General features: G+C 40.7%; 2 protein-coding genes across 2 annotated transcripts; both read left to right on the top strand.

Annotated features, from left to right (window-relative positions):
• Positions 1–2,359: 2,359 nt before the first annotated feature.
• On the top strand, positions 2,360–8,177 carry LOC102196882 (prostaglandin reductase 1-like). Its single transcript, XM_005750466.1, has 9 exons — positions 2,360–2,396; positions 3,838–3,964; positions 4,064–4,109; positions 4,198–4,257; positions 4,404–4,571; positions 4,964–5,237; positions 5,367–5,472; positions 7,408–7,526; positions 7,627–8,177. The coding sequence occupies exons 2-9, from the start codon at positions 3,859–3,861 to the stop codon at positions 7,735–7,737; spliced, it is 990 nt and encodes a 329-aa protein (XP_005750523.1). The 5' UTR covers positions 2,360–2,396; positions 3,838–3,858; the 3' UTR covers positions 7,738–8,177.
• A 442-nt stretch (positions 8,178–8,619) lies between these two features.
• LOC102197163 (thioredoxin-like) lies at positions 8,620–11,839 on the top strand. Its single transcript, XM_005750467.1, has 5 exons — positions 8,620–8,720; positions 9,992–10,096; positions 10,426–10,491; positions 11,023–11,088; positions 11,526–11,839. The coding sequence occupies exons 1-5, from the start codon at positions 8,697–8,699 to the stop codon at positions 11,586–11,588; spliced, it is 324 nt and encodes a 107-aa protein (XP_005750524.1). The 5' UTR covers positions 8,620–8,696; the 3' UTR covers positions 11,589–11,839.
• The last annotated feature ends 4,737 nt before the right edge of the window (positions 11,840–16,576 follow it).

Below are 16,576 nucleotides of genomic sequence, written 5' to 3'. Positions count from 1 at the left end.
ATTCTTATTGTTTTTTTAGGCTCCCTGAAAAGTACAGGAAAACCCCATCCAGGCTATGGCTACCAGATAGAAACTGCATAGAAACTTTGTTTTTCCTGATATTTGCTGAACTGTTTGAGATGTTGAGCCAAGGAAAGTCTTACTCTGTTTATTCTTGCTCACTGCGGCTTTATTGACATCTGTAGAATAAACGCGCAATGAGGATGAGAAGGAAACTGGTAGTGAAAAATGTGCACAGGGACAACTCAAAGACTCTCTGTGTTATCAGCGTGAAGGCACTTCAGGTTTCAGCACATGAAAGGTGATCTCACTTCACTCGAGTATTTGGCAGGGCCTGATTTGGCTAATGATCAGCTCGAGGCTTTATAACAGTAATAGCAAAGTCATCATAATTTAAATCAGCATGACAGAGTTCCTCTTTCATACCTCTACGCCGTTTTGTTTTTTACTGTAAAATGAAGCAAATGCTTTCTAATTAACAGCAGATGAAAACCATGCCATGTTTCAGTACACAACACACTCACATGACAACAAATAAAAAGTGTTTGTGTGTGTTGGTGTGTTGTTGACTTGACTTCCAATCATCAAATCTATTTCCTTCATGTAGATTTGACTGAACGGCCTGTTGAGACCAGCAGTATGTTATAGATGATTTTTTTATATGTTTCAATGTAGTTTTATCAGGAGTGTTAATTATTATGCAATAATTCAGTATAAGTTTTCTCTTCTCAACTCATGTATGGGTCGACACTGAATACTGCTTCCAGCAGCACGTCTGCAAAAATAAAAACATTTGAAGTGCTCTGGGTTTCGTTTTCGACAAAAACTGAAGAGAGTGCATTCCTATTAAAGCCTTAATTAAAGAGAAAATACAAACTCATCTTACCTCCATCTTTGGGCTCAGGGAGCTCCTCCACCTTCAGCCCAAAGTTGCTTTTCTTTGGGAAGTTGTCAAAGTGCTGAGTCATGACCCACGACTTTCCTTGAGTCATGATGATTCGTTTTTATGACAGCTGTAAATAAATGTTGCCTTTCACTGTTATCAACCTCATAGTAACAGATATGAAAGTGGTGAGTCATCCAATGCTGTGCAAAAAAACTGAAGCTAAATATTTATTAAATGTTTATTTGTGGTGTTCATGAATACATGATCCTGATGTCACCTGTTAAATTATAGCTATATACTTTTACTCTGATTCTACAGGTTCCCTTTAGGTTGCAGGTTCAATATAAGAACAGTAATTCAAAAGTAAAGCTGATATAACTAAAATGTTCACAAATCAAGAGATTCATATCAAAATTGCCACAGATGTGTGTTTGATAAAACTTAATTAAGATTTACATGTAAATTCACTCTAATTATTTTCTAAAGCATTGGTGTCTTGTTTTACTTGGTATAGTTTTACATTTTATTTGTAATTTTTTATGTTCTTTATACATTTTTAATCACTATTTTGTCATTATTATGTAATAATGTCACAGTCGGTGTCACTCACGGGGATCATTTTGTGTGGTAGAAATGTCATATGGCACATTCAGCGCCCCCTTTGAGCCTGATAAGGCAAAGAAAGCCTGGCTGTGCTGCACTTCCTTAGTAGTACACTTATCTGGGCTATGTGTGCATTCATGTGTTATATCAAACAGTACATTTGATTAGCAGCACATGGCTGCTGCTTACTCTTATTATTCCTACGGAAGCAGAAAGGATGTACTTAGTCTTTTATTATAGTTGTTGTTAATGAATGGCTTGATATGTGTTGTTGCTTATTCAAGTCTGTATGTAAGTAATGACCTTATAACAATCTAATGATTTTTTATTATGTGCTAATGCATGAAACCTGAACGAGGGTGTATTTTCTTTATATGATGACAGTATAAAAAATGGAAGTCATGCAAAGCTTCATTAGGACACCATCATCTCTTTGCAGGCATTAAGAGATGCAAAATAAGGCCACGCTAACATGGGTTTCACATTTTCAACATGGGTAACAAAACAAATTTACATTTAGAAAACTTTTATCTACAGATATTAAAACTTTACATGAAATATCTTGAGGTTTGATTACAAGCTTGCCTTTTTCTAACTGAAGTATTTAATCTCAAAAATCAAAGATAGACATTTTTCAAAGTTCAAAGTGTTATTATCCAAAGTAAATCAACAAATGTTTCGCCTTTGTTACCCGGCTGGGTAACAAACTGTACAGCATATTAAAGCACATGTCTTTATCTTTGTTGGCCAGGTGCTGTTAGATAGTGTGCAATATTTTCAGCCAATCATATCCAGCAATAAAAGCTTGTGTCCCGCCCTTTCTCCTCATAACTGTTCACATTCCTGCCTCTCCTCACTTCCACCCACTCCACAGCTTCCAGCATTTCTCTGTGAAGAAAGGCGAGCGGTAAGTCACACAGAGGAGAGAGAGCTGTTTGTTTCTGAACTGCATCAAGTGTGATTTTACTGGAGGAGGTAACTCTGAGGCTGAGCAGCAAACATCAGCAGGGGGTCGATGTTACCCCTTTAAAGCCTTTGCATAAAGTGTTATCTTGCTACTGACCATAAAATATGAGATACTCCACTACAGTGGTAGTTGTGTATGAACAGTTAGATTGTATTTGTCACGGGCGAGGTCGCCTCAAAAGAGAAAGGACTCAAATGCTGGGCGCAGAGCAGCACATAGAAAGTTTCAGTGACAACGTTTATTTTCTCAGCAAGTGCACACAGTCAGAAAACTGAAACGTGAGTTTAACAAGTACTAGAAGCAACGCCTAAACCTAAGGGGTTTATGCAGCCTGAGCTAAGTAAACAATCTGGTCGCTCGTCAGTGAAAACTGCTGTTCCGAGGATTGGGCTGAAGGGAGAGTCAAACTGGTTGGCTGGGTCCGGGGAAAGGGTCAGAGTCACTGAAATTAGAGTACAGACATTCAGGTATGGTTTGGGCAAGTTGTTTGTTCTGAATTTTCCTTTGCACTGCTTACTTGCCGTGGGTGGTCAGTAGTGGCGTGGAGGGGTGAGTGGTCTGGGTGAGTGGTCCGAAATCTGAAATCCCTGGCGTTGAGGCAGGGAGGCAGGCAGGTGCATGGGGCGAGAAACCCGTGAGACTGTCAGGAGGTCCAGATGGGTGTTCTACAGCGGAGATTCGTGTCTGGCAACTTGGTGCGTGGCTATGAAAGAGAGATACAGAATGAGACAAGATAGTTTGCAAGTCGTGTACAAAATCACAGCAGTGGCCTGCACTAACTAGGGTTAGCCGACAATCCAGCCTTATGAGTCCTTGGCTTAGTTACCCACAGGTGCGAGCAATAAGCAGAACACAGTGGCTCCTCCCAGGGGTGGAGATGCCGACTCGAAGGGAGAAACACTGGCACCCACCCAGACCATGACAGTATTGTGTTTCAATGTGTTTAGAGGTTCACTGATATTCTCATAAAGTCTGAAAAACAGAATCACTGAACTTGATTCTATGTGAATACTTGTATGTAGACCAGTACTTTTATAGTAATACTTTTACTCTGATCACTCTAATCACTTGTGTGTAAATATGTAAATGTGTGTGTGTTTGAGCACGATGAGGATTTCTGCATTTCGTTGGAATTGTTCTTTTAATCACAGCTTGGAAACTGAGCCTAAGGGCAGCCTACGCTGTCATTGTTACACTTTATAGTTAACCGATGATGTCATGAAAAATTAAAATGATTTGTGCTGTTTGATGCTCACCACAGCTAAACGTCACAGAGTGAACGTCACACTTCAGGTTTTATTCAGCTCTATTTTGCACAGCGCTGGATGACTCAGCACTTTCATGTCTGTTGATAACAGTGACGGGCAATATTTCTTTACAGCGGCCATAAAAAAGAAGAATCATGGTGAAAGCTAAGTCATGGGTAATGACTCAGCACTTTGACGGCTTCCCAAAGAAAAGCGACTTTGGGCTGAAGGTGGAGGAGCTCCCTGAGCCCAAAGATGGAGGTACGTCTTTCTTCTTTCTCTCTACAGGAGAGCACCTTCTTCAGTTTTTGTCAAACATTAAGCATCGAGCACTTTAAATGAGTTTAGTTTTGTTTGCAGAGGTGCTGTTGGAAGCTGTGTTTCTCAGTGTCGACCCGTACATGAGGTGATCAGAGAGCAGCATCACTCATTACTGAACTGTTTTAATGCTCCTGATAGAAATACATATTGTAACACACCGCTGGTCTCAACAGGTCGTTCAGCAAAACCCACATGAAGGAGGGAGATGTGATGATCGGAGGTCAGGTGGCCAAGTAAGAAACACAAACACACCTGCACACAGAAAACTTACATGATGTGCTGTGATGTGTACGTTTACTGACACAGGACGCAGTGTTGAGTTATCCCAGTGACAGCACAGACTATTTTGTTTTAATATTGTGTTGTTGTTTTCCTTTAGAGTGATCCAGAGTAAAAATCCAGCGTTTCCTGTGGGAAGCCACGTTGTGAGTGACAGTGGGTGGAGAACCCACACACTCAGTGATGGGACCGGCCTCACTCCCATCCTGTCTGAGTGGCCTAAAGATGTGTCCCTGTCTCTGGCTCTGGGTGCCATCGGGATGCCCGGGTAAGACAGATTTAAGTAACCTGCATGGATCATAGTCACTTTCTATTGGATGTTAAATCGTGGCAGGATGTTCTGACTTTTCCAGCAGATAGATCGATGTGAAGTTTTATCAGCTGAATCTTAAATGTAAACTAAACCATCTGAGACATTCATATCAGTGATGTAAGATTTTATTTATAGGTGTTTGTAAGGTGTTTAAGAGGTCAGCTAAACGTGCTAATAGACAACAGTAATGAGCAGAAAATAGTCACTTATATTCTTACAATAAAACTAACTTCAGCTGTTTTGCTAATGAGCTGAAGCAGAGTTTGTAAGCAGTGATTTTTGTGGATATAATTAATATGGCAATCAAAGAGGCAACAGCTGGATTCACTGTTTCTGTCTCTCTGCAGACTGACGGCTGTTTATGGGATAGAAGACGTGTTGGGTCTAAAGGAGGGTGAGACCCTGCTGGTGAACGCTGCAGCTGGAGCGGTGGGCTCCGTGGTGGGACAGATCGCCAAGATCAAGGGCTGTAAGGTGGTGGGCTCGGCAGGCTCTGATGCCAAAGTGGCTTACCTCAAAGAGCTGGGATTTGATGAGGTCTTCAACTACAAAACTGTGGGTTCCCTGGAGGAGGCTCTGAGGAAGGCTTCACCTGAAGGATACGATTGCTTCTTTGAGAACGTGAGCAGTGGTGGTGCAGTTTCTAGCTTGCATGTAATATTTAATCACTGCTGTGCTCTTCTCTTGCATTCACACTGCATTCCTCACAGCACGTTACAATGTGTGTAAGACCCTGCTGCTTTGTTTTAGGTGGGAGGCCCTTCATCAGATGTCGTCCTGCAGCAAATGAAGAAATTTGGAAGAATAGCTGTGTGTGGAAGCATCTCCACCTACAATGACAGTGAACCCCAGACAGGTTTGTTACTGCTATAACTTACTTTTTATTTTAAAAACTCCAGAGAGTTTTGTTCCTGCTAGGGAACAACCAGGGTTAGTGCACAGACAGAAAAATAATAATACTTTGCATATTGCAAATACCAATCAGATTTAATTAATAAACTTACAGACGGATTCACAGGAGACAACTGATTGAAACTTACTTTAAACCCCATGAGGCACCAGTCTGGTATAAACACAGTCTTCTAAGGATTTACAGACGAATCCTAAGATTACAGCTTACAGCTCTTCTTCCGTAGAGCTTTTTCCACTAAAACAGCTATTTTTAAAATCTGCAATGAAGTTTTGATGCATAGTGTTGGAGGTTATTATTATTCCGTTTTTTGATGCTGCACCTGACACCTCTGTCTTTCATACTGTACCATACCATCGTCATCATGCTTGACAGGCTGGCTGTATCTGGATCTGCTTCAGAGTGGTTCTTGTCATGTCTTTCTAAAAGATGTATTTTTGTGGCTTCTTTGAAGTTCATGTCCTCTTCCACCTCTCGGGTCTATGGTGTGACATACGGCCTTTATTGTTTATATCATCTCTGCTCCCTCTTTAACACGTTTTCAACACTTTTAGGGTGTTATGCTATGCAGATGACAGTCAGCTGTATATCTTCTCTAAGCTCCAAGATATTTCTGAGTTACAGATATAGCAAAAGTTCTTGGATGGTAGACAATTTCCTCCAACCTAATGAAGAGAAAACAGAAGTCCTTGTTTGTGTCCTTGATAGATTTATGCCTGAGGTAATGGAAGCTCTTGGTCCCCTTCAGGAACTTTGTTACAGCCTACTCAGCCTTTACTTTGGATGCTCATGTTAAATTTAACTCTTGAATGAATAAATAATGGATGAGGGCGTGCTGTCTGTGCATCGTTTAGGGTTCAAACTAAAAAAGCCGAAGCTTTTGCAACAGTTTCTCCCAGACTCTGGTTTAAATGGCATTTTTATGATGAAGCATATTGTTATAATTTTCTTAAAGGTGTTTTATAGATGAAGTTTTACTCACACTTTGTGAGTCAGGTCTCTCCATCAGCTGCTCAGGTGGGGTCAGTGTACTTGGAACGACAGATGTCCAACAGCAATGTCCACACATCACTGATGTCCTTGGAAGTTTTCTCTCTGCCCCCCTCTCAGACATTTTTAAAGTCGCTCATGGTAATGTCCAAGAATCAGATTAAATTTTTGGATGTCCTTCCTCTGTGTCCATGCTAGTTCTGACCCACAATGCAACGGTTCTGCCTTCAGCTAAATTCTGGTCATGTGACCGTTACACTGTACCTCAAACAAACTTTACAGAAAGATAGCTCATTTACACAGCCTTTAAAAAATTATAATTATATTTATTGTATATAATTATAAAATATTATATAACAATATTTTATAATCACATATTTTAGACAATTTAAAAAAAATCTCATTAAAATAATTTTAATCAATTTCAGCAAATAAATTAAATACACACAAATCTATGACAGAAACATATAAAATAAACCCCTTTTTTAAACGGTCTCTGGCACACTTACAGTTCCCAGTCAACATTTAGCTTGATTCTTACTGGACAACTGGGGTGTTCAAAGCTTTCATTACCAAACTGTATGAATTCATTTGAATTACAGGTGTAAAGGTATGTAGATGGTATTAGACTGAAGGGGAACAGTGACCTTTCTGGAGGGGGCCTGGACCCCAAAGGCCCACAAATATCACTGCGAAGAACACAAAATGCATTTAATACACCACCAACAACTTCTTCTGTATTCATGTGTTGTTTCCACTAGAGGGAGAAGCTGCACTGCTAAAGATCCACAAGTGCTGTGGAGGCACACAGATGGTTATTGTAGACATGAACTGTAGTTTCTGTGAGTGAAAGATGGGTTAAATTTTTCTCTTGAACGACCTGTGTTTTAGGTCCGTATCCCTACTTCACCATGATCTTTAAGGAGCTGAAGATGGAGGGATTTTTGCAAAGTAGGTGGGAGCACAAGCACCCTGAGACCCTCAAGAGACTGTTAGCGTGGGTGAAAGAGGTTAGTGTGAGCCTTTCCTTTAAGTAAAGATGTAAACATCAGTTACCTGTGTTTCTGTTTTGATGTATTGTATTTGTGATCTGTGTATGTGTGTGCACAGGGCAAACTGCAGTGTCGGGAGCACGTCACAAAAGGCTTTGATAACATGCCGGCTGCTTTTATGGGGATGCTGCAGGGAGAAAACACCGGCAAGGCCGTCGTCGCAGTCTGAAGAGTTCAATGCAAGAGAGCCAGCATTACTAATAACTGCCATTATTACACAATCTATCAATTAATGAAGCAATAAACATAGAACAAAATAATTTCACATTAACATTTCAGCTCTTTGAGTAGTTTTGTAATCACAGAGTTTTGCCTGTGATTGATAGTTGTGTCTTTTGTCATGTTGACAACTTGACATCTGACAACATCAGCATCAGTTTGCTTAAGTTGTACGTTTTGGTGACTTACTTAACAACACGACCACCAATAAATAAAAGAAGAGATGATAATTCCAGACTCAGGGTTCTTATCCTGTCATTTCAGCGAGTATCTGTGTGTGCAGTGCAGATCTGTTCTGCTGTATTAATGCCCTGTTCACAGTGACATGATCAAAGTTCTTTGTATGCACAGGGAGCGAATAATAAAACATTTTAATTTCGATTGAATCAACATGATGTGTGGTGGGCTTCATCTTTGAGACTGCGGATAGCTGTAAATCTGAGGTGAATGTAATAATTATATGTGCTGCTTTTAAGGGCCTGCCTGGTCGACGGGATTCAAGTTGCGCACTAACACTTAACATCTGCTACCAATTTTAGCCTTTTGTCAAGGCTTCGGTGAAGTTTAGCTCCATGGTTACACAATCCCTTTCATCCATTTAATCTCCAGGAGAGTCTATGTTCCTACACTCTGCTTCTATGAAACTCCCTAATAGGTGTATGAAAATGTGTGTGACCGGCTGAACGAAGCCTGTAGAAAGCGCTTGGAGTGCTCAGCTAAGTAGAACGCTCTATATACTCTAAGTACCAATACATTTGCGCTTTAGCTCATTAAACACTCTTATTGTGTAAAATAAATACAGAGACTTCCGCTTTGACCGGGACTACTGACGGGTAACTTTAGTGTTTAAACGCGTGGGGCGTCTGCTGGCACTTTGTTCTGTCCGAGGCACGTTCATCAGCTGGTATCATGGTTCACGAAGTGAAATATCTGGTAAGTTTGTCTTTTTTGCTGTTTTCTGTGCCTCTCTCCTTTATATGGTGAGAGGCGCATTCCTAATAAGTGAATGGATGTTTTTACGCTCCACTGTTTTGTGTCGGAGCAGCCGCGCGCAGGTGTGCCAAAACGTGATCGTCTACCAAAAAGGGATTATCCGTATTTAAACTGCTGTAAATGACTTGTTGGCCTGCAAAATGTGAAATATATGTCAAAGATATCCATGAATGATATAAATTCATCTTGAGCTACAAACAACCTTCCAGTCACGCGTTAGAAGCCGCAATCCGTCTCTGGTGAAGTGGCATCCTTTATTTATCCAGTTAAAAGTTCTCACTGATATTAAAAATGTCTTTTTAAAGAAAGATCTGGACAAGAGGGCAGCAGAAATCGCAACAAATATACCAATAGTTATATAAAGAAGTTTTTAATTGGCCAAAAGGAAATATACACGAAAAACTGATTTTACATATAGCACTTTAATAACCTGTTCACAAGTCTATTCATCAATATAAGTCAATACGTTACACATAAACCCTCGCCCCATCGAAACATTAGAAATCACATTTTGGGAGACAATCGGTTCTTCACACAACACCTGTGCTCCACACGCGGCCATAAGTGTACGCGTTGTTTACGTAAATTTCCAGGAAAGGCAGGCAGTCTTCCCGAACCTCGTTGTAACTGATTGTATTGCATTTGTACGGAAATAAACTTTACAAAGGTCAGCGGATCACAGCATCACCAGATCAGTGACTCTTACATGCAGCCATCAAAGGCCATCCTGAGCAGGGAATCCCTCGGTTAGCAGGGCTGGATTAGTAACCTGGCATCCCGCCCCACAAAGCACCGGCAACTGCCCATTCATTAATTTTCATCACTAACACTGGATTGCACAATCAAAACTCCTAATGCAATCGGGGCTTTCCCTGCCTTCCCTGCGCGCTCACGCAGCTTGCAGAACAGAATTTAGCGTGGAAGAAGTGGCTGATACAAGTGGACAAACAAAACTTGTAGGATGGAGCTGAAAAGGTGAGAGAGAGAAAGAAATTAGAAATAGATGCAGCAAAACGTGTCAAATGAACCGACATGTGAACTGTCGTGGCTGCAGCTGCACCGTCAACAGTAGCACCAGCAACAAGTATGAACAAGCCCTCAGAGTCAGAAGAGGCTGCTGCTGTTAGCTCTGTTGCAGTTCATTTGAGCATGTTTCAGTCTCTACCACTTACCCATCCAAAAAATCATGTCTTTTCTATTTCTCTCTGTAGGATGAGTTCCAGAAAATTCTGAATGAAGCTGGAGACAAGCTGGTGGTGGTGGACTTCACAGCCGAGTGGTGTGGCCCCTGCCAAATGATGGCCCCAATTTTTGTTGTATGTGATGTTAAATCTAAAATCACCATATTTATTTATTGTTTTAGCTTATTGCCTCATGAGCTTTTGCATGTCCAAAATTCACGAGAATCTCAAGTTTCATTCTGTCCCTCACACATTACAATAACTTTAGTCAGAGTAACCTATAGTACTGATGCTCTAGCCCCCCCATTTGACATTATGCAGAGCTTCATTGTGATCCCCATGCAACTGCAGCAATGTGACAATTAAATAAGAGAGCCTATTCACAAGGATGAAAACTCTTGTGATGTCGCAGCAGATGTAGTGTGCGTGCTCTCGTGTCGACTCAGTGATCTTCCCTCCTGCAGGAGATGTCACAGGAGCCTGTCAACACAAACGTGATTTTCCTGAAGGTGGACGCGACTGATGGCAGGGTAAGCCCATGTTTGACTTGGAAGCCTGGAGAAGCAGTAGGATTACTTCATCTGCTGCTGAACCCACTTTAGCTTCACTTGTGTGGATTTATTTTATTTCTGTTTTCATGTCATTGCATGAAAATAAAAGTCATTAGCCAGCATAGGTTTCTAGCTTAGTTAAACATTTATTTTTCTCTTGGAAGAACTCCTAGCTGACTCATGTGACCATCTGTCAGCAACTGCTTTGGTGCGGATTAAACAACACAGACTGTAATGCAACAAGCTTTCACTCTGCACAACTGGCAACACTGAAGTCTGAAGGAGAGGCTTTGTCTGATGTAGACAGGCTCTTGGGTAACTTATAATTAATATGCATAAAAGCTGCAGAAGCCTGTGTTTTTCACAATATTTTTAATGTATTTATTTGCACATGTTTTGGCCTCTCGCCACATCTACAGCTGCCCAAGGTGGTCTGAAGCGGCCGTAGTCAGTGGCGATCAGTGTTGATGACCCGGTCAGCTCATCTGATATCGTTGCGTTGTCTTTCAGGATGTGAAGTCATTCTATAATGTCACCCGCATGCCTGCATTTCACTTTTACAAGAATAACCAGAAGGTAAGGTAAAGTGCTGGATGGAGATGTTTAGCATGTAGTAAATTTGAGCCTGGAAACAATGAGCCTTGTGCAATGACTATTATAATCTCAGTATTATTTTCAACTGGCACATATAAGATCAATGTTGCCCTAAGGATTCCCTCTTAATCTTGCACAGAAAACCTCTAAAGGCAGAGCTTTATTGTCAATACAGTAGTATACACAGTACACAGTGTACTTAAATGCTGTTTCGCCCTAGGCTCCCCATGGTGCATTTATAAATATATAAAGGATATATGGTCTCAGGATTAAAGAAACTGAGTTAAATCACATTTAAGTCAAGGTTTGGGTTGTTAGTGATAAGCCGATTGTGTCCTATTTTACAATTCATTGAGGATAAATGGAAAATTATGTCATTTTTTAAATGCCATTTTTAACTCAATGTCCTCCTCTTTCAGGTGTATGAGTTCACTGGTGCTGATGAAGCTCAACTACATCAAAAAGTGAGAGAGCTCAGATGAGATGTCCCACCAAAAACAAAATCTGTCTCACATATCTTTGATATTACTGTGTTACTCATGGCAATGAAGTCTATCCCTCACAGTCAATAATACATCCACATATCTTGTAACAGGTTAATGTCCCTGTCTTAACAACAGGCTGCAATATGAAACCGCTCAATACTTTTAATTCCATTTTTAATGACAGTTTGGCTGTGATCCTGAATTACTTTGTATGTTTTGTGTTCAAAAAGTTTAATAAATGAATTATGAATGGATTGGTATTTTGTACTTTGATAAAAATGTCAGAATAGTACAAGTATGTAGCAGCATATGTTGGAACTGGCAGTTAACAGCAGACACTGTATCGCTGGTGAACGTGATGTGTTGGTTCATTAGCGCATTTTGAAAACCAGCCAACAACTGCATGATGTAGCAAAGGTTTGGGCAATTTGCAGGAAATTGGCTCACGTCTGTGGACTGCATGCGAGAAGTTCTTGTGTTAGACCCTCCTACAGCCACTGAACTCACTTGTTCCCACTTTACACCAACAGGTTGTTGTTACTGTGCTTTTTGAGCACCAGCATTTGTGTCTTTCTTCAAATGCATGAACTGGATCTTAATTAGGTACTGGTATAATGCCAAACCAGTGGTTAAAACCAGCTTTTCAGGCTGCTGTTCTACTGTGTGTGAGTGAGCCTTTGTTTGAGCACAAGTGAGGAAGAGGACACACACACACAACGAATATCAAATTAAGATTCGAGAAATGCTTTGTGTAACACACAGATAGTCTCTACTCTAAGTGTGTCTTACACAGCCAGACGTGCAGCTATACAGTGATGAAGATACTCAACAGAAATGCAGTGAAATAGGAAAACATGAGTCTTCAGAACGAGGTCTGCAGCAGCTTTGGGCCATTTAACCTCATGCACACAAACAAAGTCAGCACAAACACATCAGGACAGCAACAGTGTGTGCAGGGAGGCAGGAAAGAGCACAAACACAACCTCTGTTCAGGGAAACTTTGCCTGGATCCAGCGTAAGTTTTTAATATCTCATATGTAAAACATCTGAAAGATCATTTGAGTTTCAGACTGCACACAGGGACTCAGTGTGGAGCCCAATCCGTGGTTTGACTTCTGCTTAAGTATCTGTACTTGTGTACAGATAAGAACGAGTCCAACATGCACCAGACAGACAGATAAACATGTATTTGTCCATTTGGTAATAATTTGAAGAGCAGCTCTGAAGTCCTCTGTGTTAGTCTGATAAATGCAACATTTCATCTTATTATAAAATAAATGTGATCAACATTTCTATTGATTTTTAACCCTTTTCTTTATTTTATGTATAGCAGTAAACTATTTTTTAGAATGACTCGCATAAAACTGGTGGGAGTCAGAATAAAGAGTCAAGAATCAGGTTCTTAAACCCTGAATAAAACTACTAAAGTCTTGCATGGCTGATTTTTTAAATACCAGATGTTTTAACATATAACAAAGATTTTTAACAAAATGTCTTAAAACAATGCCACTTGAGTATTTTTGCCTAGTTATCCAAAACAATGAGATAAGTGCACCTCAGGCTGTTACTCAGGTATGTGAAACTGCTGTGTCATCAGAAGTTGTTTTTCTTGTTAAGGGTGAGGTTGTTCCTGGATCCAGTCTACAGAAAGTATTCACACAGTTCATGATACAGAGAAAAATAAGAGTTGGTGGAACTTCCATTTACGTTGACTACCTGAAACACACAGGTAGCAAATCACCCAAAATCTTAGTAACCTAACCTGCTTCCATACAGCTGTTTTCTGTGGACTGTCTTTCACTATAGTGAGTTCTTTCTTCTCCTGCATTGTGTTGGTTTTTATACATCACATTTTATTGTCTGTGTTTACCCTGAGGTTTAAAAGACCTGTGTGTTTCACTCTGTTGCCCTTGTGAAGCACTTGCGTAACATGGATCACATTACTTAAAACATATCCCAACTTATTTGTAGCATGTCTGGAAATGTTTCTCAGCTCTGAGCGGCAGGTCACTCCTGATGTATGACTCAAAAACCAGCACATTTCAGCAAACTCAGATAAACCCAGATTAAGAGCAGCTGAGTGTGTGACTACTTGTCATAGCACAGGGCTGACAGGACTTATAAACTTATAATGTACATGAAATACACAGTGACTTAAAAGAAATCAATAAATACACAAACACTTCACCTTCCTCAGACTGCATGAGTAACTGGAACCACTCACTGTCGTCCAGTCGTTCTCTAAAAGTGAACATTAACTTTCTTAAAAGTGCTTTAAAAGTCCAAACACCCACAGCTACAAACATCTGACTGGCACTACCCCCTCTAGCTATCGTGACCACAAGGGGCCAGTATATAATAGTATGCAACAAACAAACATAAACAAAATCACTTAAACTGGAAGTGAACAAAAGCAGAATTAGTGTTAAACTGTATTTGCCTGCACATAGAGCTCACATCGTTGTCTGTATATGTCATCATCATCATTTATTTGGTCAGTATAAAGTAACCGAGGTATTTGCCCTTTTTGAAATAGAAAATGTGTTAAACCCCTGGACTAAAGAAAAAATGGTCCAAGTGGGCGATGTGCTAATTTTCAGATGGCAGGTCTACATCTAGAATCAAAATGAGCACAAACACCAACAACCAAAGTGAAGCATTAAGACAAAACATAGCAATGTCAAAAAGGATCCACACATTTGGGCCACAAAATAGATCTAAATTGACTAAAATAAGACACAAATCAGACAAAAATAGATGCAGCATGATCACAAACACACACATGTTGGCTACATATTGATGCAAAATGACTAAAATCACACGTGCAACACTTTCTACATATTTGACAGCAGAAGAAAAACACAAACAAAGTTGGAATATATTTTTAATTTAGATTTTTTTATTTCATGCCAAATTAGATATTTTAAATATCAAGCGCCAAATCACAAAGTCTCCTCCCTGTTTGTACTGTAAGGTCAAAACCCTACAGTACTACAGAGAACCCCCAACAATCAAATGATCCCCCTCTGAGCAAGCACTAGGCGACTGTGGGGAAGAAAAACTCCCTTTAACAGGAAGAAACTTCCAATGGAACCGGGCTCAGAAGGGGCGGCCATCCGCTGCGACCGGTTGGGGGGGGGGTGGAAATCAAAAAGGAGACGAGATGGTGTGAACTACAGTTGTTAAAATTTGGATTAGATGCTAAAATTCTGCTTCAAGATGTTAAAAGAAGCAGGGCAGCGGGGGAAGCCAGGATGTCATTTTAATCCTCTCTGGCTTTAGTGAACCACCTAAAGGGTTTTCGCAGAGCTTTTCCCACCGCTGAAAAAAACCTGGAAATTTTGGACTTTTTGGGAGGACTGGGGATGACTCCGAGGCGGATTTTTAGATGTTTTATCAGAGCCTCATCAAAAGACGCATCATTTGCCATCGCAGCCTTTAACACATTGTCTGGGGAGCCAAACTCCTTGATGAGGCATTTGGCTATTTTCTTGATTAACTTTTTCCTGTTATTTGTCAGACTTGTGGCGGACTCTGTGCTGATGAGTTCAGGCCGCATCAGGTCATTCACACGGTTGATGACCACGTGTAGTTCTTTTGTAGTAGATGTGGTCCTGGCAAAAAAGTTTTGAGTCTCACATTTTGATTTTTTGATGAGTCTCATCATGAGGATAATGGTGAGGTCATTGCAAATTTTCTCAGCATTAGAAGATGACACTGATACAGAACGCATCTCTGACAGGTCAGAGGAATCCTTGAGAACGCCTGAAACGCTGGCAGAGCATTTTTCTGGGGTCATGCTCCCAGATTTTGGTGTCTGAGGTGTCTGATCAGGTACCACAGAGCATTTTTCTGGGGTCATGCTCCCAGATTTTGGTGTTACAGGTAATGAAACAGATTCTCTTCCACTGCCATCTGAATCTGTGCTTTCCTTTGTTGGGGTCCTTGTTCTTTTAATAATGTTCTGGATGTCTTCCACAGTGACAGAGACCTTGTCCTCAATCATTTGATCTACGTCTTCGTTCTCCACCCAGTGTAAAAGTTTTTGTAAAAACTTTTCTACTGCGTCTTGTATGAGGACATAGAGGACTTCAGCAGAAAAGGGACGCTTAGAGCCATGTGCTGGCTGTGGAGTCCTGGAGATGGCGGTGTCTGAGAGGGATCTACCCATTAGAGGTTTGGGGATTTGATATAGTCGATCCGTCATAAGTAGATCAAACACTTTTGCCGTTAACTTCACAGTAAAATTTCTGGTTGCCTCACTGTATCTAATGTTTCCCACTGTTTTGTGGACGAGGAAGAGTTTTTTTTTCTTTGTTAATTTCTCAAATAACTCATTAACGTCTGATCTAATGTTGTCAAAGTCGACTGGAGAAGAACGTATGTAACGAAGCAGTGTGTTTCGTGAAGGGGCTCGATGAGCCTCTGTACTGTGGGACCCTGGGAGGCTGAAAGCCACACTTTCATCCGAGGGCACTGTTTCATACTTGTGGAACCTGCAAATGTTCTTTAGACAACTTTTATTACTTTTCTCAGCTCTTTTTTCATTTTTTCAAATTGTTTTGTCGCAAACATGGAAAAGCGGTGTTTGCGTGCTTTGAGCCCGGAGAGGTGGATGGCAAACATCTGGAGAAGAAGTCTTGTCCGAAAGTCTCCTTATATTTCAATCGCATCGCTATAAGTGCAGTGTTAATTTCTGCCGATAAGTTCCACTTTGTTCTTACTGTTTGCTGCGGTGATGACGTCACATGCTTTTACGACGCTCCTGCCGTATCACGAGTCCGAGGAGCACTAGCCATGTTTTTCTCCATGAGTGTGGGGGAATAGCGATCTCCAGCCGTGTGCGTTCCTGTGCAAATGTGAGTCAAAATCCCTCTGGTTCTACGAGTCTATTTCCACTTATAGCACGGGTTGTACTTTGACATTGATTACAGGGGGTTTATGCTAGGAGTTATCGAGAGTGGTAGAGGCATGTGACTTACCAC

Source organism: Pundamilia nyererei, unplaced genomic scaffold, assembly GCF_000239375.1.
Source record: "Pundamilia nyererei isolate P.nyererei 1_Seehausen unplaced genomic scaffold, PunNye1.0 scaffold00275, whole genome shotgun sequence".
NCBI classification, from domain to species: Eukaryota; Metazoa; Chordata; class Actinopteri; order Cichliformes; family Cichlidae; genus Pundamilia; species Pundamilia nyererei.
The sequence above is the reverse complement of the archived record's forward strand: the minus strand, read 5'-3'. Positions and strand labels throughout refer to the sequence as shown.

What these genes read in the sequence shown, in the direction of transcription:
- LOC102196882 (XM_005750466.1), top strand. Translation starts at nt 3,859, where the DNA reads ATGGTGAAAGCTAAGTCATGGGTAATGACTCAGCACTTTGACGGCTTC. An exon ending in ACGATTGCTTCTTTGAGAAC is followed by an intron (nt 5,238 to 5,366) that starts GTGAGCAGTGGT and finishes GCTTTGTTTTAG; the next exon opens with GTGGGAGGCCCTTCATCAGA. An exon ending in TGTTAGCGTGGGTGAAAGAG is followed by an intron (nt 7,527 to 7,626) that starts GTTAGTGTGAGC and finishes GTGTGTGCACAG; the next exon opens with GGCAAACTGCAGTGTCGGGA.
- LOC102197163 (XM_005750467.1), top strand. Translation starts at nt 8,697, where the DNA reads ATGGTTCACGAAGTGAAATATCTG. An exon ending in TGATGGCCCCAATTTTTGTT is followed by an intron (nt 10,097 to 10,425) that starts GTATGTGATGTT and finishes TCCCTCCTGCAG; the next exon opens with GAGATGTCACAGGAGCCTGT. An exon ending in TGGACGCGACTGATGGCAGG is followed by an intron (nt 10,492 to 11,022) that starts GTAAGCCCATGT and finishes GTTGTCTTTCAG; the next exon opens with GATGTGAAGTCATTCTATAA.